At 52.0% G+C, this 23,709-nt stretch overlaps 2 protein-coding genes across 2 annotated transcripts; both read left to right on the top strand.

Annotated features, from left to right (window-relative positions):
- The first annotated feature begins 5,057 nt into the window (after nucleotides 1-5,057).
- Nucleotides 5,058-6,086, top strand: LOC119802944 (galactoside 2-alpha-L-fucosyltransferase Sec1-like). The gene is given in 2 exon segments (XM_038314153.1): nucleotides 5,058-5,905; nucleotides 5,907-6,086. Coding segments are annotated over 2 exon segments (1,005 nt in total). The 5' UTR covers nucleotides 5,058-5,080.
- A 7,329-nt stretch (nucleotides 6,087-13,415) lies between these two features.
- Fut2 (fucosyltransferase 2) lies at nucleotides 13,416-20,868 on the top strand. The gene is made up of 2 exons (XM_038313625.1): nucleotides 13,416-13,575; nucleotides 19,642-20,868. Exon 2 carries the CDS (start codon nucleotides 19,644-19,646, stop codon nucleotides 20,664-20,666), a length of 1,023 nt encoding a protein of 340 aa, XP_038169553.1. The 5' UTR covers nucleotides 13,416-13,575; nucleotides 19,642-19,643; the 3' UTR covers nucleotides 20,667-20,868.
- Nucleotides 20,869-23,709: the final 2,841 nt, after the last annotated feature.

Genomic DNA, 23,709 nt, shown 5'->3' with positions numbered 1-23,709 from the left:
AATACATAAAACCAATTCATAACCTTAATCTAACTTATCACTTATCCATAAAACACTTCTTAACCTTAACTTATCCATTAACATTTCCTAATCTTATCAATTATCTATAAGGTATCTCTTAACATTTTACACACTAAACATATGTATTAACACGTCTATGCTCTTCTCTTAACATCTTATACATGCATGAAATAGCATCATACGACCTGGTATTCTTCAGCTTAAAAAGGGCTTTTTGAATTTCTTCAGGCTGGACGCCTGACCACACTGGGAGCTGGATAGTGAGGCTCTACTCTTTTTTTCTTTTTTTTTTTTTGGTTTTTCGAGACAGGGTTTCCCTGTAGTTTCTAGAGCCTGTCCTGGAGCTAGCTCTTGTAGACCAGGCTGGCCTCGAACTCAGAGATCCACCTGCCTCTGCCTCCCGAGTGCTGGGATTAAAGGCGTGCGCCACCACCGCCCGGCCTGAGGCTCTACTCTTGACCCTGTAGTCTATGCTTGGGAGATAAGGTTCTGATGTCCTGTTCCAGCCTGGTATGGGGTGCTGGATCAATCCTTGACTGTGTAGTCTATGGCCTGATGCTAGTCTATCTCAGAATGTAGGGCCTTTGAACTCGGCTTTTCAGGTGACCGTGTCTTGGGAGACAAGGCTTTTAGTTCTCTACTCTCAGAAGACGAAGCTTTGCTCTTGGGATGGCAAAGCGTTCTGTCTGCTCAGAAGATGAAGCTTTGCTCTCTGGATGGCATAGTGTTCTGAAAGGCAGAGTATCTTGTCTGTTCTCTGGAGACAGACCTTAAATGTCCACTCTCAGGAAATGAGGCTTTGCATTCGGGATGCAAGGCGTTAAATGTCTGTTTTCGGGAGATGAAGCTCTGTACTTGGGAGACAGAGCATTAAATGTTTAGGCAAGGCATTAAATATTTCTGCTTTTAAGGAGGCAGGCTTGGAGGATCTCTCTTTCCACAGAGGACTGATGCCAGAGCCATTGTGAGAAGTGAGATGACCAGCCTCTTTCAGCCCTCTCTTTATGCCAGTCCGAACTGCCCCTCGTTTGATCCTTCCGATATCCAGATGTCCGACTGACCACAGAAGGGTTGGGATCCCTCTTGTATGGCAAGATTATTTCATTACCACGGTTGCTGGGTGCAGCCGGCCCCCATCTGGCCCTGCCAGATGGGTGTGGCAGCCTTCAAGCGGGCAAATGTTCTTTTAATATTTCACCTTAGTAATTTTCCACACCACACACAAGAAGAAATGCTTTTACATTACACCAAGTTACATTCATTCTTATTCTATAAATTTCCTGCTCTATCTACACTACAGATTCCCCTTTATTTATTCATTCAGAGGAATCTGTGTCCATGCTCCTTACACTACCCTAGCCATCCATACTATCAGAGATCCCAGAAGGATAAATAAATTATATCTGAATACAGACCAAGCAGCTTCTGAATCTATTAAAAATAACGGGGAGCAGAGTTCATATGTTAGCCCATAGTTAGCCATACCCAGGTCTCCATAGCATTGGAGGCAGGAGTATCTTAGCCAGGCCCATAAGATGAATTTTTCTTTCCTGTGGAAGAGAGACATGGAAAAGTCTGACCTTATTTTGTCTAGGCAGAAGTTGTGCAATCAATTCTCCAATGTCCTGCTGTCTGCCCACAGTCTGGACCCGGTCCTGGCAGCAGGTGTTGCACTGGGGCATCCCACCCTGTGGTCAGCGTCATCGTAATCCAGGTGGAGACATCGTGGTGTCCCATAATCTTCTCTGGAGACCTTGGGTCACTGCTAGGATCTGGAAGCCTCTGTCTGATAATAAGCTTTTTAATAATCATTTTAAATGCTATATTCTGCAGATCTCTGAAGTATGAGGGCTGCCTAGGTATATCTGATTACACAAACTTTGTTTCTAGGTACTTGTTTTAAGTTTGACTTTGAAAACATATACAGGGGAGTAAATAAGGCTTGTCCCAGTAATTAATTATACCAATACTTTAAGGATGACCGACTATTAACTTGTATTTCCTAACAAAGTTAGCAGAGCTTTTATAAGACTAGAACTTTACATTTTGTCAGGTTTAGCCTTAAAAATAATGATTTTGAATTGAAGTTAATAAAGAAACTAAATTATTCATTCTGAGGGTAAAAAGAGAACAAGTTTGTGTCCAGCTGTTATGCTGTCCCCTGGGAAGACAAGGAACGCCCCCGGGGGGGGGGGGGAATGGGAGCTGGAGGGAGCCTAAGGGCTAGCATGGCTCTTGATAAGTTCTAGGGCACCACAGCCATATGTTAATGAGGAGCCACCAGTTCCTTTGCCAGAGATAAGGAGGGCTTGCCCTTTTTAGAGAAAGCAGGTCACCCTGTGGTGGAGCCGACACCTAAAGACTTTGAGGGGCCCTGGGAAGCTAGAGCCTGAGAAAGGAAGAGATGTCCTTCTGTCCTTAGAGTGGTGTGTTAGTTTGCTTTCTGCTGCTATGACAAACAGCACGGCCAAACCTGGGGTAGAAAGAGTTTATTTCAGCTCAAAGTTTATAGTCCATCATGAACGAAGTCAGAGCAGAAACCTGGAGGCAGTGACTGAAGCAGAGACCATGAAGGAGTGCTGCCTGCTGGCTTGCTCTCTGTGGTTTGCTCTGCCTGCTTTCTCTACAATCCAGGAGCACCGGCTTGGGGTGGCATTGCTCACAGTTGGGTTAGTCAATAAAATGCCCCATAAACCTGCCTGCAGGCCATCTGAAGGAAGCGTGTTCTCAGTGGAGGAGGTATCCCAGGTAACCCTCCCTACTCGTCCAGCTGACTACCACCGACAAACACTAACTAGCAGAGATGAGCACAGAGAAGCCCAGTGGTGCCAAGGCAGAGCCTGCAGGTTAAAACACATGGTGTCCTTGGTCATTCAGCAGTGAAGGGCAACAGACAGAGAAATGGAACCCTTAACACTGCCACCAGTTCCTGAAATTGGTGACCACAGGGCCACATTTGAACTGGCAGTGCCACCCCAGACAGGTGCCCAAAAGTACAAAATAGTAACCACAAGGACTTTGTGAATCATGACACCATCGTCCATCACAGTTGGAGGATGGGAGTAACCCAGACGTGCTAGCATGGTGAGAGGCCGCACATGGCCTTCCCACACAGCAGACCGTTGACAGTCACAGGAGGGTGGCAGTTGGTAGCCAACGCTACCTGGGTCCACAGACTAACCTCGTGTCTTAGCAAGTCAAAGAGACAAAAGCAGCTTTGTTGACTATGGCGGCAGGGTGGGAGATGAGAGCCCGTGTCTAGCCAGCTCTGAGCACACACTGGATGCTGACAAGGGTGGGTTCCGAGGTATGTAAATTATTTTTCAGTGAAATGATTACCAGAAAATGGCCAAAAATACTAGTCCAACTAGTACTGTAGTCTCAGGAACAGGAAGTGGCACTGCCCGTAGAGTGTCTCAGGAACAGGAAGTGGCACTGCCCATCCCTTGAGCTCTGGCCCAGAAGCAGGTGTTGCATGCGACTGTTTCTGGCAGGTGCAGAGCCACCTAGGCCTGGGGAAGCAGGAACTCCAGGTAACTTGAATCTGTGTTAGCACAGTGAGAGAATACAGTGTTGATGGGTACTGTGGCCAGTCTCTTCTTGCAGAAGAGGTGACATGGAACAGTGAAGCTGAGCCCGTACCCCACCCTGTGCCTGGCCTCTACCGTCCTAGGGCAGAGTTCTCGTCCCTCCTCCGTGCTCTCCTGACCCGCCAGCAACTGGCACGTAGTGGAAGCACCCATTCCTTGTGGCTGGGCATGAAGGGAAGATGTGAGAAATACAACCATCAGTGGTGTTGGTGTAGTCCAGGACCACAGGGCCACCTGAAACCATGGCAGGTGCACAGCGCTATACATGCTTTTCCATTTCCACAAATTCCCACAGAGCTCATAAATCAGGCTCAGTAAAAACAACTCAAGCAAGCCAGGCGGTGGTGGCGCATGCCTTTAATCCCAGCACTCGGAGGCAGAGGCAGGCGGATCTCTGATTTCGAGGCCAGCCTGGTCTACAAGAGCTAGTTCCAGGACAGGCTCTAGAAACTACAGGGAAAACCTGTCTCAAAAAACCAAAAACAAAAACAAAACAACAAAAAACAACTCAAGCAGAGTAGCCGAGCCAGTACTGGGGTAAAAGCTGTGTGGATGGATGCGAGCTCCCTGAGCTCAGCACAGCCTGTGGTACCTCTTATGACGTCTCTCTGGCGTGTCACACCTCCATGATCACTGTCCCTGCTGCCCTCTGGAGCTCTGAGGATCTGAGGTAAGGATTACTTGAGATTAGCACTGCAGCTCTCTTTGAGGAGTCTGCTCTCAGAGTGGATTCTCTCCTGCCACTTAATGGCGTGCAGCCACCGCACTCAGGACATCAGAACTGCCTGGAAGGGTCTACCGACCGAGTCACCTCCTTGCCCAAGCACTGGTTCTGACAGTGGCTGGGTAGCAGCTAAGTAACAAAAGCAAAACGTAGAGCTTGATACACGGGACCAAGGATGACTCATGAGGTGGAGGTGGGCTAGGGATGTCAAAAGAGCCCAGCATCCCCAGTTTAAAACCTAAAGTATATAGATTATTTATTTCTGGAATGTTCCATTTAATATTTCCAAACCACACTTGATCCTGTTAAGTAATTAAAACTCTAGAAGGTCAAACTATGAATAAGGAAAAGCTACTGTATCACGTTTAATTGTCATGTACCCCCTGAGGTAGCTGTTAGGACCACAGAAATGGCTGTGATCAGGTAAGAGATGGTTTAACCAGCTGTCTTCAGTGGTCAAACCTAGTCAGGTGACAAAAAGATTCAGAGAGGTACAGGAAGCCCCATCACACTGCTATAAAGGGTGGGGCTGGCCTCAGAAGCAGACTCCTGACTCCTGTCTTCTCTTACAGCTTCCCGAGAACTCAGGGCCGCGTGTCCACCCCTCTCCACCCTCTACTTCCTTTTCGTGGTCTTTGTGTCATCCACTGTCTTCTACTGCCACCGGCGCCTGGCTCTGGTGCCGGACCCCTGGGCCTCTTCAGCCCTGGTGGTCTTAGCCCCAGGAAACCTGCCCAAGGAGGGCATGTTCACCATCAATTCCATTGGCCGCCTGGGGAACCAGATGGGCGAGTACGCCACCCTGTTCGCACTGGCCAGGATGAACGGAAAGCCCGCATTCATCCCCGCGTCCATGCACAGCACCCTGGCGCCCATCTTCAGGATCAGCCTCCCAGTGCTGCACAGCGACACCGACAAGAAGATCCCGTGGCACAACTACCACCTGAACGACTGGATGGAGGAGCGGTACCGCCACATCCCGGGACGCTACGTGCGCCTCACAGGGTACCCGTGCTCCTGGACCTTCTACCACCACCTGCGCTCAGAGATCCTGCAGGAGTTCACCCTGCACGATCATGTGCGTGAGGAGGCCCAGACCTTCCTGCGTGGCCTGCGGGTGAATGGGGGCCAGCCGAGTACGTTTGTGGGTGTCCATGTGCGCCGGGGGGACTATGTGCATGTCATGCCCAACGTTTGGAAGGGCGTGGTGGCTGACCGGGGTTACTTGGAACAGGCCCTGGACAGGTTCCGGGCACGCTATCCGTCTCCCGTCTTTGTAGTCACCAGTGACGACATGGCCTGGTGCCGGAAGAGCATCAGTATCTCCCGAGGGGATGTGTCATTCGCTGGCAATGGCCTTCAGGGGTCCCCTGCCAGGGACATTGCGCTGCTCGTGCAGTGCAACCACACCATCATCACCGTGGGCACCTTTGGGATCTGGGCCGCCTACCTCACAGGTGGGGATACTGTCTACCTGGCTAACTTTACTCAGCCCAACTCCCCCTTCCACATGGTTTTCAAGCCACAAGCAGCCTACCTCCCCAACTGGGTAGGCATCGCTGCTGACCTGGCACCGGCCCAGCAGAGGAACCTCTAGAGGTGCCTCAACTGGGCCCCCCAAGAGGCATTGGAGGCTTGCTGCTTTGTACCCCCTCAGTTCCCACGTACAGTTCCAGCCCAGCCTCCCATGTTTCACAGCAGAGAGATTCTGGGTCAGTGATGTCACCTCGCTGCCCTCCTGTGCACCCTGAGCATGTGAGCGCAGTCTCGAGTTACCTCAGCAGTGACGTGCACAGGTGACCCGAGTTCCTCTGTATCCACTGCAGGCCTAGCATGCTGGCCTGGAAGTCTAGAATGCTTTCACCCAGAGGGCAGTGTCTTAGCTAGGGTTTCTGTGGCTGTGGTGAGACACCATGGTGGTAAGCGGCTTGCAGAGGAAGGTGCCTGTTTAAACTCACACTCCACTCCACAGTCCATCACTGAGGGCAGTCAGAGCAAGAACTCAGCCGGCAGGACCCTGGGCGGGAGCTGATACAGAGGCCATGGAGGAGCCACTACCTGCTTGCTCCTCACGGCTGAGCCTGCTGCCTTACCTGACCCAGGGTCACCTGCCTGGGCCTTCCTACATCAAATGCAAGGGCAGATCTGGTGGGAGCGGCTTTCCTGCTGATACTCGCTCTTTCCTGTCAAGTTGACATAAAGCTAGCCGGCAGAGCCAGCTTTGCACTGTCCTTCCCGGTCACCCACCAGCATGTAGGGTCCTGGGGTGTTTGGTCGTGGTGCGGTTCCTGTCCAGGAGTTATGGGACATGGCGTTTCCAGCGGCTGGGAGCTTGACTTTGGAGCACGACCTTATCAGGAACGGGAAGTTGGAGGGGCAGGCCTGGTGGTGGGCAGCTGCGCGGATATTCAGTCACAATGAACTCCAGGCTGTGTTTGTGTTTGCGTTAACTAAATAAAATCAACCTTGGTTCGGGGGTGGAGTCAACAGCTCGTTGGCTGGAGCTAGCCATGGAGAGTCCAGAGTCCAGAGGAGCCAGAATGTGGAGAGAGAGATGCACAGAGAGGAGGATGGGACTGGAGTTTCTCGCTTGTTTTTTTTTTTTTTTTTGTTTTTGTTTTTGTTTTTGTTTTTTTTGGGACATGTCTCTTGCTGGGAAAAGAGGCCAAAAAGGAAGGTCAGCTGCTTGCTTCTCAGCCTCTCTGATCCAGCAGGTTTTCACCCCTACATCTGACTTCTAGTCTTTGTTGGTAAATAGAACGATAGAGACCTAGTTTAAACCTGTGTATCTCTCCAGGCTGAGTGGCCTGTAGGGCACTGACTGCAGGGCTGTGGGGCCACAGATGATAATTAAAACATCAGTAGATTCGTGTGCAGTCACTAAGCCGACAGACAACCCCTCTGGTGGCGGGAAGAATCATGAAGGTGCACCCTGAGCAGCTGGGGGGGGGGGTAAAGGGGGGAAGGGGGCCGGGAGGAGCAGCAGATGCTCCAAGGCACAGCTCTCCAGGAAGCCCGACCCTGGCCAGCCACAGCCGAGTCCTGCTGGAGCCTGGGCTTGAGGCTGCTCAGTGAGGCCTGTTGGGGCTGCCTGGTCTCAGACTGCTTTCTGTTGCTGTCGCCAATTCTCTAAATGTGGCACTAGTATCTGCCTCATGCTGGCACATTAGGTCTCGGGCAAAACAGAGCCCCAGACTCTTGTGAAACCACCACCTCACTGATCTCTGTCTTCTCAGCGTAACCTATGGCTTCCAAACAGTCATCTCCGGGGAGCTCGGCGCTGGTGTTCCTGGGCTCACCACACCAGAAAACATGGAGGTACCAGAATGTTTAATTCTCCTTTGCTCACACACACACAACATGTTTTTTGTTATTGTTGTTTTGGTTTGGTTTTTTGTTTGTTTGTTTGTCTGACAGAGTTTCACTCTGTAGCCTTGGCTGTCCTGGAACTCACTCTGTAGACTTCAAACTGGCTTTGAACTCACAGAGATGCACCTGCCTCTGCCTCCCGAGTGCTGGGATAAAAGGCAGCACCACCACACCCAGCTGAAAGAGTCTTACTCTGTGGCACAGGCTGATCTTGGACTCAAGGAAATCCTCCTGCCTCAGTCTTCTGAGTGCCAGGATTGCAGTCAAGAGCTAACACACCCAGTTTCCACATGTCCTTGTAGAGACTCCAGTCGTGCTGGATCAGAAAGACACACCACACCCCAACACACACACACACACACACACACACACACCAGCACACACACATACCCTAGCCTTTCCCTAATCAGATTGCTTATCCTTCTCTTCTCAGAACCGCCCTTCCAGCTCCTTGCTCCCAGAGACTTCTGTGAGAGCCTCCAGCAGGCTGCAGGGGCCCTTAGGGAAACGCAGCTGTGTTTCCCATGGACTTGCACCCCTCATGTTTAAGCTCTTCCCCTGAAACCACCTCCCTAGTGTTCTCTGTATCCACAGCCTATGGCTTCCTGTTGTCTTGAGAGGATGCAGTCCAGTTCAGAACTGGAGAGAATGAACTTGTAGCATTTATCTTGACAGGGACAGTGGTGCTGTTCTTAGCTACAGCCATGCTACTTTTCCCATGAGCTAGCTGTCCTGGGAAAAATCACCTCATGTTCCTCACAGAGAGACTATATCAAAAAAGAAAGGGGGGGAGGAAGGAAGGAGGGAAGGGGCCAGAGGGGGAAGGAAGAAGAGAGGGAGGGAAAAGAGAGTGAGGGGCCAGAGGGGAAGGAAGAAGAGAGGGAGGGGAGATAAATCGCGTCCATGATTGACCTTTCCTTACTCCCTTGCCAGTACAGAGGTGTGGACACAGGACATTCTCAGCACACTTGCCTGCAGCACAAAGCCTCCAAGCCACCACAGTCCCTGGCTGGCGACCTGGTCATGTTCCTGCCCTGGTCTTTCGCATCAGGCCTAATGGGGGTCAGATGTGGAGGTCTTTAGGAAGCAAGTAGGTGGCCATGGGAGCCATGTGAAGGGCGCCCTGCCCAGCTCCGTGTTTGCTTGGCCTTGTTTGAACAAAGATACAAACAGCTTTTACTTTACAAAAGCCCAAGCAGGGGCTGGTAGTCTGCCAACGGGAATAAGTGCCACATTCATCCAGCAAATATTTACCTGGTTCTTAAGTGGGTTGAAAACGCCCTAGTTCCTCAGCAGGGGAGAGGAAGGAAGCCAAGTGAACCTACACGGCCTAAGCTAAAGGTGGCCCAGCCCAGTGTCCACTCCTCCAACTCCTGTGATGAGGTCCCTCCTAGAAAACTGCCCCTGCAGCTGGGACTGGTGAAGATCAGGTGATCCTCAGCCATCAAAACCACTGACTCCAGAGGCAGAGACCAACTTCTAAAAGGCAGCAGTGTTCTGCAGGCCTGAGTGCCCAGTTCCCTTACCCCATCCCATCACACACTCGAGTGTTCACCAGTGAATCGTATGCACACCAAGCAAGAGCCTCGGGTGCCCTGGCTGATGGCTACATGGAGAGTCTGCCATAGGCTTCGCTCTCAGAGGCCTTGACTTCCACCCTCAGCAACACACACCACACACACTAAAAGTTAACTTCCTGTTGGCCTTGGCTGAGCCCTGTCTTCAGTGATATCAAATGATATGAGGGAATATTGGTGTGAGTCAGGCAGGGTGTGACCCTCGCTGTGCCAGGAAGTGGTCAAAGCTTGGCAGGTTCTGCCGAGAAGACCCAAGAACTTTTGCTTATGTGAACTCAACTTTTGTGCCCATGGACAGGAAGATTTGAGCTTTCTGAAAGAAATTGTTGCCAGGTGGTGGTGGTGCACATCTTTAATCCTAGCACCCAGGTGACAGAGGCAGGGGGATCATTGTGAGTTCAAGGCCAGTCTACAGAGCGATTTCCAGGACAGCCAGGGCTACACCAAGCAAGAAACCCTATCTCAAAATACGAGAGAGAGAGAGAGAGAGAGAGGGGGGGGGGTGGGGAAATTGCTGTCTATCTATCCATTATTGCATCTGAGATGAACCTCATCCAGGTGGAACCCTACCGGCTGGCTCATTCCAAGTGCTGAGCTCAATCAGACCAGGCTCATGGGTGGGCAGCCCTCTCCATCCCTTCATCCTGCCGGAAGAGCAAAGGTTGTGGGGTCTGACCCTGTGATCCACGTGTTCCTGGTTACACTGTTAGTGCAGCGCTCTGCAGAGCCCAGGCTCTGCCTCCCGCTGTGTGTCCCACTGCACCCTTCTTGGCTGCGACTGCGCCCTGAGCATGGGAACCGGCGACCCAGGCAGAGGCACAAATGAAGTGATATCCAGTAGAGATTCATAGAGATAAAAGGGGCTGAGAAGAGATGGGGGAGGAGTTGCCTCATGGGCACACAGGTTTTACAAGACAAGGTAGTTATGGAGGGCTGGCTGGACCACAGTGTGAACACCACTCCGAGCAAATTGCATTCTTAGAAAACGACCAAGGAAACCAGACCTGATGGAACATGGCTGCAGTCTAAAATTGGTCAACAGAAGCAAGAGGATTGCCAAGAGTTCAAGGACTAAAAAGTGAGACCCTTGAGCCAGTGAGGTAGCTCAGTGGAAAAAGGTATTGACAACCTGAACTTAATCCCCTGGGCCTGTATGACAACAGGAGGGAACCGAGTCCCACATGACCTCTGACCTCCACTCAACACCACCTGATGCACATGCTCCCCCCGCCCCCCCCACACACACAAAGGAGAGAGACTGCATTTGTCTTCATAACACCAACAAAGCATCTGGTGGACGGAGGGCAATGCCCACACCACACAGTGAAGAAGTCTTCCGACCCCTGGATTTGCAGCTGGGTGCTTTGTTTTCTTTCTCCTTTTCCTCCTCTTCCTTCTCTTTCTCCTATTCCCCCAGCCCCTGGTTCCCCAGCCCCTGTTCCCCCAGCCCCTGTTTCTCAATTCCTGTTCCCCCAGACCCTGTTCTACCAGTACCCTGTACCTGACTTCTCATACTCCTCCTTCTCCTCCTCCTTCTCCTCCTCCTTCTCCTCCTCCTCCTCCTCCTCCTCCTTCTCCTCCTCCTTCTCTTCTCCTCTCCTCCTCCTCCTCCTCCTCCTCCTCATCCTCCTCCTCCTCCTCATCCTCCTCCTCCTCATCATCATCATCCTCCTCCTCCTTCTCCTCCTCCTTCTCTTCTCCTCTCCTCCTCCTCCTCCTCCTCCTCCTCATCCTCCTCCTCATCATCATCCTCCTCCTCCTTCTCCTCCTCCTTCTCTTCTCCTCTCCTCCTCCTCCTCTTTCTCCTCCTCCTCCTCCTTCTCCTCCTCCTCTTTCTCCTCCTCCTCTTTCTCCTCCTCCTCTTCCTTCTCCTCCTCCTTCTCTTCTCCCCTCCTCCTCCTCATCCTCATCCTCCTCCTCCTCCTCCTCCTCCTCCTCCTCCTCCTCCTCCTCCTCCTCCTCCTCCTCCTCCTCCTTCTCCTCCTCCTCCTCCTCTTCTTCCTCCTTTTTTTCAGGCAGGCCTCAAACTCACAGCACTCCTGCCTCAGCCTCCTGGCTGGGATTTGCAGACAGAAGCCATAGAGCCTGGCTTTCTGTGCGGCTTTTGAACAGTAGGTATGTGGGGGTGGGGGATGACACACAGAGAGATAACACACCTGCCGATCCCAGAGCTCAGAGTCAGCTTTGCACACTTGCTAAACACCTGGCTTTTTTTCTCTCTCTCAATGGCATGAATGGATTAGGAAAAATGGCCTTTTGTGTTTCAACTGCCCCACATTCTGGACTTGGCAGATGTCCTGGTGTCCACTCACAGCAACGCCATCCTTCTGTTGTCCCAAACCGAGGAGTGGGAGAAGAAAGGTAGCTTTGATGGGGACTTTTTATGCCTGAGTTTTATTTGTTTGTTTTTGATATGGTGGATTGAACCCAATCTGGCATCCTAGACAGGCACTTTAGTGCCGAGCCATGACCATGTCCTTACTGGTGGATCCTAGGCACATGTTCTGCCACCTGAGCCAGGCTGCTACCCTTCACTTGACTTTTTATTATTATTGTATATATGTTTGTTTATTTATTTTGTTTTTTATTTTTCAAGACAGGGTTTCTCTGTAGCTTTGGAGCCTGTCCTGGAACTAGCTCTTGTAGACCAGGTTGGCCTTGAACTCACAGAGATCCTCCTGCCTCTACCTCCAGAGTGCTGGGATTAAAAGCATGCACCACCATCACCCAGCTGTGTTTATTCTTTAGTGTGTATGAATACTTGTGTGCATGTTCCTGTGTGTGTGCACAGGCACATATGGTACCAGAACACAACATTTAGTGTCTTTTTCAATTGCTGTCTGTGCTGCTTAGTGTCACTGTCCCCCTGGCCTAAGTTCAGAGTCATTTGGGAAGACGGACCCTCAGCTGAGAAAATGTCCCACCAGATTAGCCTGTGGGCAAGCTTGTAGTGCATTTTCTTAGAGATTGATGTAGAACGGCTGTGGTGGCTATTCTTGGTTGCCAACTCGACTATAACTGGAATGGACTATATTCCAGAAATGGAGGGCACACTTATGATCAACACTCAGCCTCCTGGGGCTGAGCAGCTACTAGATTCACAACTAGCCTTGCCGGACTGTAGCCTGTAACCCTTTCTAGTGTGTGTGGTGGGAGAGAGATTCATTCTATAAGTTCTGTGACTCTAAGAGAACCCTGGCTGATACAATGGCCCAGACTCCTGGGGGTGGTGATGCTTCTTGCCAGTTGATCTTGGATGATGTAAGAAAAGAGGCTGAGTAATTCTGTCTCCAAACAAATAATAGTAACCGAAACAAAGTGGAGCTGAGAAGAGTTGCTGTTTGTATAGCGTCATCCTCCAAGACCCACCTTGCCCAGCTTCAAGTGGCTGTGTGACTCTGGACAAGTTAACTTCTCTCTGTACATGGTTTTTCCTGTGCACATAGAGCTATTCAGAGGGCCTACTATTAGGGCCACGGTTGATGGTACAGGCCTTTAATCTTAGCACTCAGGAGGCAGAGACAGGTAGGTCTCTGAGTTCGAGGCCAGCCAGGGCAACACAAGTTCCAGGCAATCCAGGGCTACATAGTGAGACCCTGTCTCAAAACCAAACAAAGCGTGTCAGCCATAGGGGCTAAAAGTGTGGTGCACGAGGCCCCGGTTCAATTCTGAACACACCGAAAAGAGGGAAAACCCCAAAGCCTTATACGCTGTTGGCTCTCAAGATAGGTCATTTGATAAAGTGCTCTCTAGGAAAGCGTGAGGACTAGAGTTCGATCCCGAGACCTTTGTAAAACCCGGGTGTGGAGACAGGGAATGGCTTGATCCACAGAGAACTTGCTTAGCTAGTATGAGAACCTGAGTTCAGTCCTGCACACATGCAAACAAATGGAGAAGGGCAGGAGTGAGAGGTCCGCAGGTCAAAGCGCTCACAGCTCAAGCCAGAAGACCTCACATAGAAAGCCCGATGCGGGCCATTCCACTGTTGACTTTGGGGTCTGCAGTACTGCAGGGGAAGGCAGGTATGCTAAACTCTCCCAACTCCTGACTGCCCCTCCTGCTGGCATCCTGCAGGCACCTGAGAGGAAGCCAACTTCTCTGGAAGCTTAGTCACACTGGTTCTAGGATGTCAGCTGGTCCACCCTGGGCGGGGTTTCTATCCAGGCCTATAGGAAGGCTCAGGAAACTCTGGCCCTGAAAGAAGAGGCAGGCTGGAAGGAACACTGAGCTACCTGTCTGCAGAGCCACCTAGTCATCCATTCGGAGGTCTTCTCTGTAACCACAGCCAGAAAAGGTGAGCACAGGCCCGGGGGGTTGGCGACAGGTCTCCTGTTCCCTCAACAAACCCTAGGGATCCAGAAAATGGACCGGTTGGTCTCCGACCCACCCTAGGGCTCTCTGGGAGGAGATGCCATTACTGGCAAACAGGATCCAGAAACTGGCTCCTCCAGACTCTGGGTTCTCAGCCTGAGTTCCAGCTAATTCCTTCAGCCCCTGAACCCTCCAGATCCTGAATTCCCAGACCTTGGTTTTTCCAATCCCTAGGTCCCCCGGCCCCTAGTTCCCCCAGTTCCTGTTCCCAAGGCCCTGTTCCCCCAGACCTTGTTCCCCCCAGCTCCTCTTCCCCCAGCTTCTGTACCCCCAGTTTCTGGTCCCCTGGCCCCTGTTCCCCCAGTTCCTGGTCCTCTGTCCCCTGTTCCCCAGCCCCTGTTCCCCAGCTTCTGTTCTACCAGCATCTGTACCCCCAGTTCCGTTTCCTCCGGTTCCTGTACCCCCAGTTCCTGGTCCATCAGCCCCTCTTCCCCCAGGTCCTGTTCCCCAGTTCCTGGTTCCCTAGCTCCTGATTCCCCAGCTCCTGTTCTCCCAGCTCCTGGTTCCCCAGCTGCTGTTCCCCCAGCTTCTGTACCCCCAGTTCCTGGTTCCCCAGCTCCTGTTCCCCCAGGTCTGTACCCCCAGTTCCTGGTCCACTGACCTCTGTTCTCCCAGCTTCTGTTCCCCCAGTTCCTGGTCCCCTGGCCCCTGTTCCCCCAGCTCCTGGTTCCCCAACCCCACTTCCCCTAGCTTCTTTACCCCCAGTTCCTGGCCCTCCAGCCCCTGTTCCGCCAGCTCCTGGTTCCCCAGCTCCTCTTCCCCAAGCTTCTGTTCCCCCAGTTCCTGGCCCACCTGCCCCTGTTCTCCCAGCTCTGCCTCCCCAGACCCTGCTCCACCAATACCCCATTCCTATGTTGGTTGGTTTCTCTCCTTACCTGCTCAGGTCCCTCCCTGCTGCTGACTCCAGGAGGGCAGAGCTGGGCTCAGAGCAACCGGATTTTCCTGTTTCCATACCCATGGCTTCCACTCAACCTAGGGACCCTCAGAAACCATGGGGGGACAGCAGGTCCCAGCTCAGTCCATCACAACACTCTGTGCCTGTTTGAGATTTCAGTGCGGCAGCTCTCTCATAAACTCCCCTGAGAATCACAATGCCCTGGTTCTACGCAAGGGACCGAGCAGGCAGAGGGCAGTGCCAGTCACAGGATTGGCACTGCTGGTGTGGGGTGATGTGGAAGGTGTTGCGGGCAGGGCACTTTCTGGATGGGAAAGGTTGAGCCACAGGGGAGAGGAGAGGAAAGTGGAACAGCTTGTGCTTGTCATACTAATACTCAAGAAACTGAGGCAGAGGGATTGCTGTAAGTCAGGTGTCAGCTTGGACGACACTGAAAATCCCTGATGAGGAAAGGAATGAGGGAGAGAGGAAAAGAAGGTTTCCAGGGAACTGGAGAAGGATTGGAACCTCTCTGCCATACTGCACCCTTCTAATGGAAGGTCCTCAGGAGACCCAGATGGAGGAAGGGCAAAACTGATCTCAACTTTTTTTCGTTAAACCCTGTGGCCCCCAGAGGCGTTGAAATGGTTGTCGAAATTGCGGCTGGGCAAGTAATAAACTTCCCAACCGCAGAGAACAGAGGGGAAGTCTCCACTGCCACAGCAGCCCCGGCTGGAGCCAAAGCAGCCTTTAGTCTCCTGTGGCCCCAGCATGCTCCCAGGTCCCTTCCCGGGCCTTGGTCTTCTCACCCTCATCCACGCTCCTCTCTTATCTTATGGCCCATGGGTGCTGTGAGTCTCAGCTCCATTTAATACAGGCATGATTTGTGATCCCTGAGCAGTTCTGGGGGTCTACCAGCTGGTAATCCCTCAGCCAACCAAATGCTGTCTGAAGCAGATGGGTGAAGGTCACGTAGCTCTGGCCACCACCCACATCTATTCCGCAAAGCTAGATAGAGATTTTACAGTAGGCTCTCTGCCGCCCTTGTCCCCTGCAGCCTCCATCCACACCCTCGCTTCCCTTCCTTAGGAATGGGAACCAGCACAGACACAACGAACACGTTATTCCAAAACATCTTCCTCTCCTTTTTCTGATGAGCCAGACAAGCCTGGTTGTGTTCCTGGTTGTGTTCCTGTTTGCAGGAGGAGATGCAGAGCCCTCCGGTGGAAACTGGAGATAATAGCTTGGTTTTGAAGTGTGTTTTCCCATTACTTTCCCCCCATACAGTTGGGGCCAGGCCTGGCATCCCAGATGCTACAGAGGCCGAAAAGGAAGGGCAGAAGTTCAGGGTCAAGCTGGGTAAAGGCATGAATTCAGCCTGGGCAGCTTAGTGAGACTCTGTCTCAAGAGAGTTCAAACTGCGGGTACGGCTGCTCCAAGGTGTGGTGGAGGGGAAGGTATTTATTGTACATATGAAAGAGAGAACAGCCAGAGGCATCTGGAAGTGTCCAGACTGAACTGGCCCATGATGGGAGTGGGCGGGAAAGAGTGAGAGAAAAAAGGGGGGGGGGGAGAAGAAGGCAAAAGGAAGAGGAGAGGTCCAGGAGCTAAGTTGGCTAGTTATATAGGAGTCAGAGAAGCTAGGGGAAAGAATGTAGCTGAGGGGCTGGAGTGGTTGAGGTGGGGGCAGGGCATGCCCATCAGAATGACTTTGTGGTGGCCAGCATCCACTGTGATATGTGAAAGGGCTCCCACCCAGCTGGCCGTTCTTCCCAGGCTACAGACCTGCCAGCAGTGGTGCCACTTACTCCAGGTAACCAGGGCACAGCAGCTAAGTAGAGAACTCCGTGATGCCCGCTGGACAGTATGTGAGTCGAGAACCAAGAGTCATTGCTTTGCACCTCTTCAGGACTGCTGGAGGCCTGGAGAGACAACACCTCGATCTGCCCTGCAGCTGCACAGTCTCACCCCAGGATCCTGGCCCTAGAACCTAAACTTTCAGCTAAGATACGGCACAGTGGTGAGCAGCTTTAGGGAGATAGGCTTAAGACTGTAGTTAGGAACTCAGAGTGGGAATTTGGTGTGAAGGGCATCAGCATAAAGGGTAGTGTTTGTTAGACCAACTGTGCACACTACCTTCTTGTTCACAAGGACCAAGAAAGCTATGGCTAAAATGGCAGGGTTAGAGGGGAATGAGAAGCTGGGCGAAGGAAAACGTGAGCTGGAGTCTAGGTCAAGAGGCTGGCTGAGAAGAGCTGACAGGAGCTACACCACATTTGCCATTTGTCCCTTCTGACAGTGATGAGAAAGACTCCGTTAGTAGAGGGGAAAGGGGCACCGGAATTTGGGGGCGTGGAGTTTCCTTTGTACCTGGCAAAAAGCAAAAGTAAAAAAGACCGGAAGAGTTGGTTCAGTCTACTCTGGTGTCCCTGGCCTGTAACCTCGGCACTTGGGGCTGAGGAGTATTAGTTAGTCTGGGCCATAGAATAAATTCAGGGCTGGCCCAGGCAACTTAGTGAGACGGTCTCCAAGTTAAAGCAGCAAGGCTTTAGAGTCTAGAGTCCCCCAGTGAGGCGCTGGGCATGTGGCTCTGTGGTAGAGTGATTGCTAGGCATGCTGGCTGGACACCCTGAATTCCATTTCTAGTACCACAGAAGGAAAAAGAACTTAGGAGGCAGAGGCAGGCAGATCTCTGCAAGTACAAGGCCAACCTAGTCCAAAGAGTGAATTCCAGGATAGCCAGGGCTACATAGGGAACCCTATCTCAATGCTTCCCCCAAAAAAGCAAACCAAAGCTCACTGTAGTTCTGCTGCCTCTGCCTCCTGGGCACTGAGGTGATGGACAAGCATCGTCGCACTTTGCCTGAGTTTCTTCTGGAGAATTACAAACCAGGAGTGTTTGGGCTGCAGTCCTGCGCCAGCAGGTCAGAGGTGCCTTTGTAACTGCACACCTGCGCGAATGTAAAGCTCGGCTGCTTTACAAGCCGCTTGAGTCGATGCCAACATCCTCTTGACTGAGTCATTGGGCCTAAGCCTGCGGTCATGATTGGAGGCCTTGGGCCAAGACAGCCGGAAATCTTTGTTTCTTCCCTGGAGTTGTACAAAGTCTCCTTTGGAGGCTGATGGCAAGCGCACTCCATGTTGCAAACCACGCGTCCTCTGAGATGCGGGTAAGACTTCTGAAGAACGTGGGGAGCCTTGAAGCCCTTGTGCCTCCAAAATGTTCATCCCTGTCACTCAGGCCTGGGTCTCAGTGACTGGTCACCGATTTTAACTGGCACTGGTGTAAGTGTCGGTCACACCTTGGCTGCAGATGACAGAGTCCGCCATCCTCAACGGTTCTACACCTGTGGGTAGCAACCCCTGTGGGAGTCAAACAACCCTTCCACAGGGGTTGCCTAAGACCAGCCTACAAACACAAATGTTTACATTATTATGATACATAACAGTAGCAAAGTTAGTTATAAAATAGCAACGAAAATAATTTTATAGTTGGGGGGGTAACACAAGGTGAGGAACTGTATTAAAGGGTTACCTGCCTCTGAAGTGCTGAGATTGAAGGTGTGTTAGTGGACATATTTTGCTGTTTTAAAGATTTATGTGTGCGTGTGTGTGCGTGCGTGTGTGTGTGCGCGCGCGCGCGCTCATATGTGTGTGTGCATGCGTGCGTGCATGCGTGCATGCGTGCATGCGTGTGCACCCCTGTTTGTGCAGTACCTGCAGAGGCCAGCAGAGAACATCTGATCTCCTTGAGTTGGAGTTACAGGGTGCTATGAGCTCCCTAATATGGGTGCTGGGAACTGAACTCCAGTCCTCTGCAAGAGCAGCATAAGAGCAGCAAGTGTTTTTAAGCTCAGAGCCATCTGGGGACGCCCCTGGTCTCTTTTGTTCTTGGTTTGTTTGTTTGTTTGTTTGTTTGTTCAAGACAGAATTTCTCTATAGCCCTGGCTGTCTGGGAACTCACTCTGTGGGCCAAGCTGGCCTCTGCCTCTCTGGTTCTGGAATTAAATGTGTACACCCATCATACCTGGCTTTCTATTTGTTTAATTTTTTATTACATTTCTTTATTTGTAATCGTGAGGGAGGTGTGGGTATGTGGAGGTCAGAGAACAGCTTGTATTCCGTTTGTTTCCTCCTCTTACCACATGGGTAAGAATTGGGTTGGGAGGCTGGCAGGGGTCACCTTTACCAACTTACCCATCTTGCGTCAATGCCATGGCCCCTTTCCTGTTTCACATTTGCACAGATTCAATATTTGCAACCCCTTTGGTTTGTCCCACAAGGCCTTAATTCACAAGCATTCTCTCTCCTGTTGAGCTACATCCTCAGTCTCTGGTTGGTGGATTCTAGGCACGCTCCACCCTGGAGCCACATCCTCAGGCCTCTTTTTACTTTTACTTTGAGATAAGAACTCACTCCATTACCCAGGCTTGCCTTTAACTAACAGTCCTCTGGCTTCAGCCTTCCCAGTAGCTGGGATGACAGGATGCACCACTCTGCCAAGCTGGAATCAACGTCTCTATGGAACAGTGGAGGCTCCTGGGATAGAGCAGAGGATTCTCCCGGAGAGTCTCAGGCGATGTCGGGAAAGGAATGAGGGTCTACCCACAGTCATATGCATTCAGGCTTAAGCCCGGTGCACAGTTCCTTAGCCTAAAGTATTTACATAGGAGAGAAACATTCACTAATTATGGGCAATATTCTTAGCACATGTTAATTTTGCTGGAATTCTGAGACTGTGAGAGCTTTGGACTCTGAAATGAGGGGACCCTTCCCCTTCCCATGTCCCTATAATATCCCTAATTCTGTTGGTCTTTTTTCTTTTTTTCATCTTGCCTCATTTGAACACTTGACACACACTTTCCCTCCAAAGAGGACATTATTCTGGCTCACTCTGTATCCCAACAGTGGAGCAGGGCCACACACAGTTCTTGGTTAGCCTGAGCTATAGCTCGAAATTGTGTCTCTAACAAACCAAAAAGAAAACCAGGATGCACGCTGAGGCACAATCAAGGAGAAAAGCTGAATGAATGCCAAGTATTTATGCACACAGTGCCTACAAAGCACATATTCAGGCCCCTCCCCAGCTAACCTGCCTGCTTTCCTTCCTGGCAGCCATGGCCAGCTCCCAGGTTCCTTTCTCCTTTCCTCTGGCCCACTTCCTCATCTTTGTCTTCGTGACTTCCACCATCGTCCACATCCAGCACAGAATTGTGAAGATTCAAACCCCACCAGAGAAGCCCACACGAGAGCCAGCAGCCACAACGAGGCCAGGGAGCAGCCAGCTGCAGGGCATGTTCACCATCAATTCCATTGGCCGCCTGGGGAACCAGATGGGCGAGTACGCCACCCTGTTCGCACTGGCCAGGATGAACGGAAAGCCCGCATTCATCCCCGCGTCCATGCACAGCACCCTGGCGCCCATCTTCAGGATCAGCCTCCCAGTGCTGCACAGCGACACCGACAAGAAGATCCCGTGGCACAACTACCACCTGAACGACTGGATGGAGGAGCGGTACCGCCACATCCCGGGACGCTACGTGCGCCTCACAGGGTACCCGTGCTCCTGGACCTTCTACCACCACCTGCGCTCAGAGATCCTGCAGGAGTTCACCCTGCACGATCATGTGCGTGAGGAGGCCCAGACCTTCCTGCGTGGCCTGCGGGTGAATGGGGGCCAGCCAAGTACGTTTGTGGGTGTCCATGTGCGCCGGGGGGACTATGTGCATGTCATGCCCAACATTTGGAAGGGCGTAGTGGCTGACCGGGGTTACTTGGAACAGGCCCTGGACAGGTTCCGGGCACGCTATCCGTCTCCCGTCTTTGTAGTCACCAGCAATGGCATGGCCTGGTGCAAGCAGAACATTGACGCCTCCCGAGGGGATGTGGTGTTCGCTGGCAATGGTATTGAGGGTTCTCCAGCCAAGGACTTCGCACTCCTCACCCAGTGCAACCATACCATCATGACTATTGGTACCTTTGGGATTTGGGCTGCCTACCTGGCAGGTGGTGACACCATCTACCTAGCCAACTATACCCTTCCAGATTCTCCCTTCCTCAAAGTTTTTAAGCCAGAGGCCGCCTTCCTACCTGAGTGGGTCGGCATCCCGGCAGACCTGTCCCCACTCCTTAAGCACTAACACAAGCCTGTCCTTGCTCCCCCTTTCATCTCTAGGCAGGAGGAACTACATGTTATGCTCACAGGAAGAGCCTTCTCTCTGGAAGAAGCGTGTCTTGGGCTGCAAACAGAACTAATGTGTTCAGCAAACATGTTTTTATGTTGGACACCACCGGCTCCAGCATCCATTGACTAAACAGCTCAGACCCATTGGAAGGGACCACAGTGCCTGCTAACTGCGAGCAGTGCCTGCTAACCGCGAGCAGTGCCATTACTGTGTTTTAGCGCTGTTGTCTCAGGATTCAGGAAGGGTTGGCACATGCAGGCGGCCACTTCCGGAGGCAGCAAGAGAAGGCCACTCCCTCACTTTGAGGTTCCTTCTGAAGTGAGACAAACCCACACTTGTCCACTTTTTGTTACTAATAATGAAGTACCTGAAGCTGGATTATTTATAAAGGTCCAGTGAGTACCTCATGGCAGTGGCAGTTCCGTGGTGGGACAGCATGCCACAGTCAACAGTCTCATGGGAAGCATGAGCAAGGAGCAGTGGGCTTGCTCTTTTTATAGCAACCCAAGAACTAACTAGAGTCTACTGCTCACCCCTTGAAGGGAGAGCCTTCAGTGTCCTAAGGCCTTCTCGAGATCTGTTCAAATTGTATTTTTATCTCAATTGTGGGTATATGTGTGTGTGTGTGTGCACGTGAGTTCAGAGGCTAGAACTGGGTGTCAGATCCCCTGGGGCTGGAGCTACAGGCAGCTGGACCAGATGCTGAGAACTTCTCTCTGAACCTCTCTCCATGCCCCTTAACTGTACCTCACAAAGGTTCCAGCATCACCACTGTGAGGACCAAAGTCAATTCCAATGGAAACCATCTCTGTAAGCACTCCAGCAGCTAACTGCCTTGTCCCCTTGACAAGAATGGTGTCACTGTGTGCCCATGTGTCTCATTATGAGTCAAGAAGAAAGAGAATATGGGACTGGTTTAGCCTGGGATCCAAAGTCACAATCACTGTGAGCCCACAGCCCCCACCGCGTTGCTTGTCCATCTGAGAACTCTGTGGGTGGGACTCAGCTGAGGCACACGCCCACTTCTGCCGCCCTGGCTTCTGGGAGACCAGTGTATGCTACCATCTTGTCACAATTCAGGCGTGCGCACACACCACGATATCCGTCTGACAATTAAAGAACACAACCTATGTAGCTGCCATTGTGAAAACAGCCAGAGTGATCTGGGGGGAAGAGCCCTTGAAGCCTCTGGGGACAGCAGGAACCCAAAGGTGTCTCTCCAGACCCCCTGCTAAACTGGTGCTGACATTGTGCCTGGGAAGTGGTCTGGAGTGGGCAGTGGTGGCACCAGGAGGATCTGAGGTTTGGAGGCCAGCCTGGTCTATTTTCTGAGGCCCTCTCTCCAAAAAGAAAATCCTCAGTCTGGGTGTGGCGGCACACACCTGTGGCCCCAGTGTTAGGAAGTGAGTGCAGGAAGGTCAGGAGTTCAGAGCATCAACTGCACGGGGATCAAGGCCAGTCTAAGCTGCGTGATACTGTCTCAGAGACAATGCGAGCCCGGCTGGGCAGTGGGGGCACACACTTTCAGCTGCAACTCCCAGGCAGAGGCAGGCTGTCATGCCCAGCTCATTTCACAGTCCTGAAAGTGATGAACTGCGCGTGAGCCATTTCTCCAGCCAGATGGGCGGGACACAGGTGGAACAACCTTTCATCCCAAGAAGCAGCAGCAGGCACACGGATCTCTGTGAGTCCAGGCAAGCCAGGGCTAGGTAGAGACCCTGTCTCAAAACCAAAAGACAAACAGTGGAGCAGAATGAACTGCCACCGAGGGAGCGGAACTGCGCGTATGGAACACGGTCAGCTTGGTCCTATCCATGGGTGGATCGTCGGGGTGTGGATTCTACTTCCAAACACCTCAAGTCAGACCAGCAGCTCTCTGTCCACTGGTTGTTGACAGTCACATGGCTGTGTGACCAGAACCACATTTAAGATAAAAGGTTATGTTTGGTACATCTAATTTGAGCGCTCTGGAAGCTGAAGCCTCACAAGGTTCAGTTTGAGCACAGCCTGGGCTACACTGGGAGATGCTGTCTCCTGGGAAGGAGGGGGTGGAGGAGGAGGAGAAAAAAATGGAAGGAAACAAGATACCCTGCCCTCTAGGAAGATCAGGGACAGGGAGGCCCGGGGAGGGACTGAAGTAGGTGACACTGGGTCACAGTGGTGAGGAGTGTTGATTTCAGCTTTGCCTGTTGTGTTCAAGCCAGGACCCACACTAATCCTGCCCTAGCCTTCCAAATCTCCACCTTCTAGAGAATTCTGTAGCCACCCCAACCCCACCTCACTTGGGGCTTGCAGGGGTGCGCTATACTCTCTACCCAAGGCTCACTGACTGAGGAGAGATGGTGACAGTGGGCATGAGACAGGAGGGAGGCTTGGTTGGAAATTAATGTCCTGGAGCCCAAGGCACCAGGGACAAGGAAATGGGCTACCCAGCAGACAGAGGGTAGCTGTGGGGAGAAGGGGTGTTTCCTTTGCCAGAGGGTGAATCGGAAGCGGCAGAGGAAGACAGATGGAGACTAAATGGAGGCGGAGGACATGGTACAGAAAAGGACCTGAGTATCCAGGGTCAGGGAAGGGCTGGCACGGAAATGAGCGCATCTGATGCTGTCTCACAAGCAAGAGCAAGGAAGGGGTCTGGAGAGACCTGGGGAGACGCAGCTGCTGCTACAGTTCCTGGCACCCATGGCAGGTGGCCCACAACTCCAGCTTCAGGGGAGTGACAGGTTCCTCGGGCTTCCAAGAACCTGAGCATGTTATAGGGTACGTATACACAATAAAAATGTAAAAATACAAGGAACAAGAAGGAAAGTATGTAGAGCCTGAAGAGGAAGCTCACTACACCTTCTTGACCCTCCAGGGCTAGGAACTCGGCTTCCAGCTGATCACTGGCCATCTCCAGCCTGGGCCGCCATAGACTTCCTCTTCACTCCCAGCACTCAACCTCACAGCAGCTCCTCCACACCTGAGAGCTTCACATCCCTCTTCCAGATGCCGTCTT

This window comes from Arvicola amphibius, chromosome 12, assembly GCF_903992535.2.
Source record: "Arvicola amphibius chromosome 12, mArvAmp1.2, whole genome shotgun sequence".
Lineage (NCBI taxonomy): Eukaryota > Metazoa > Chordata > Mammalia > Rodentia > Cricetidae > Arvicola > Arvicola amphibius.
The sequence above is the reverse complement of the archived record's forward strand: the minus strand, read 5'-3'. Positions and strand labels throughout refer to the sequence as shown.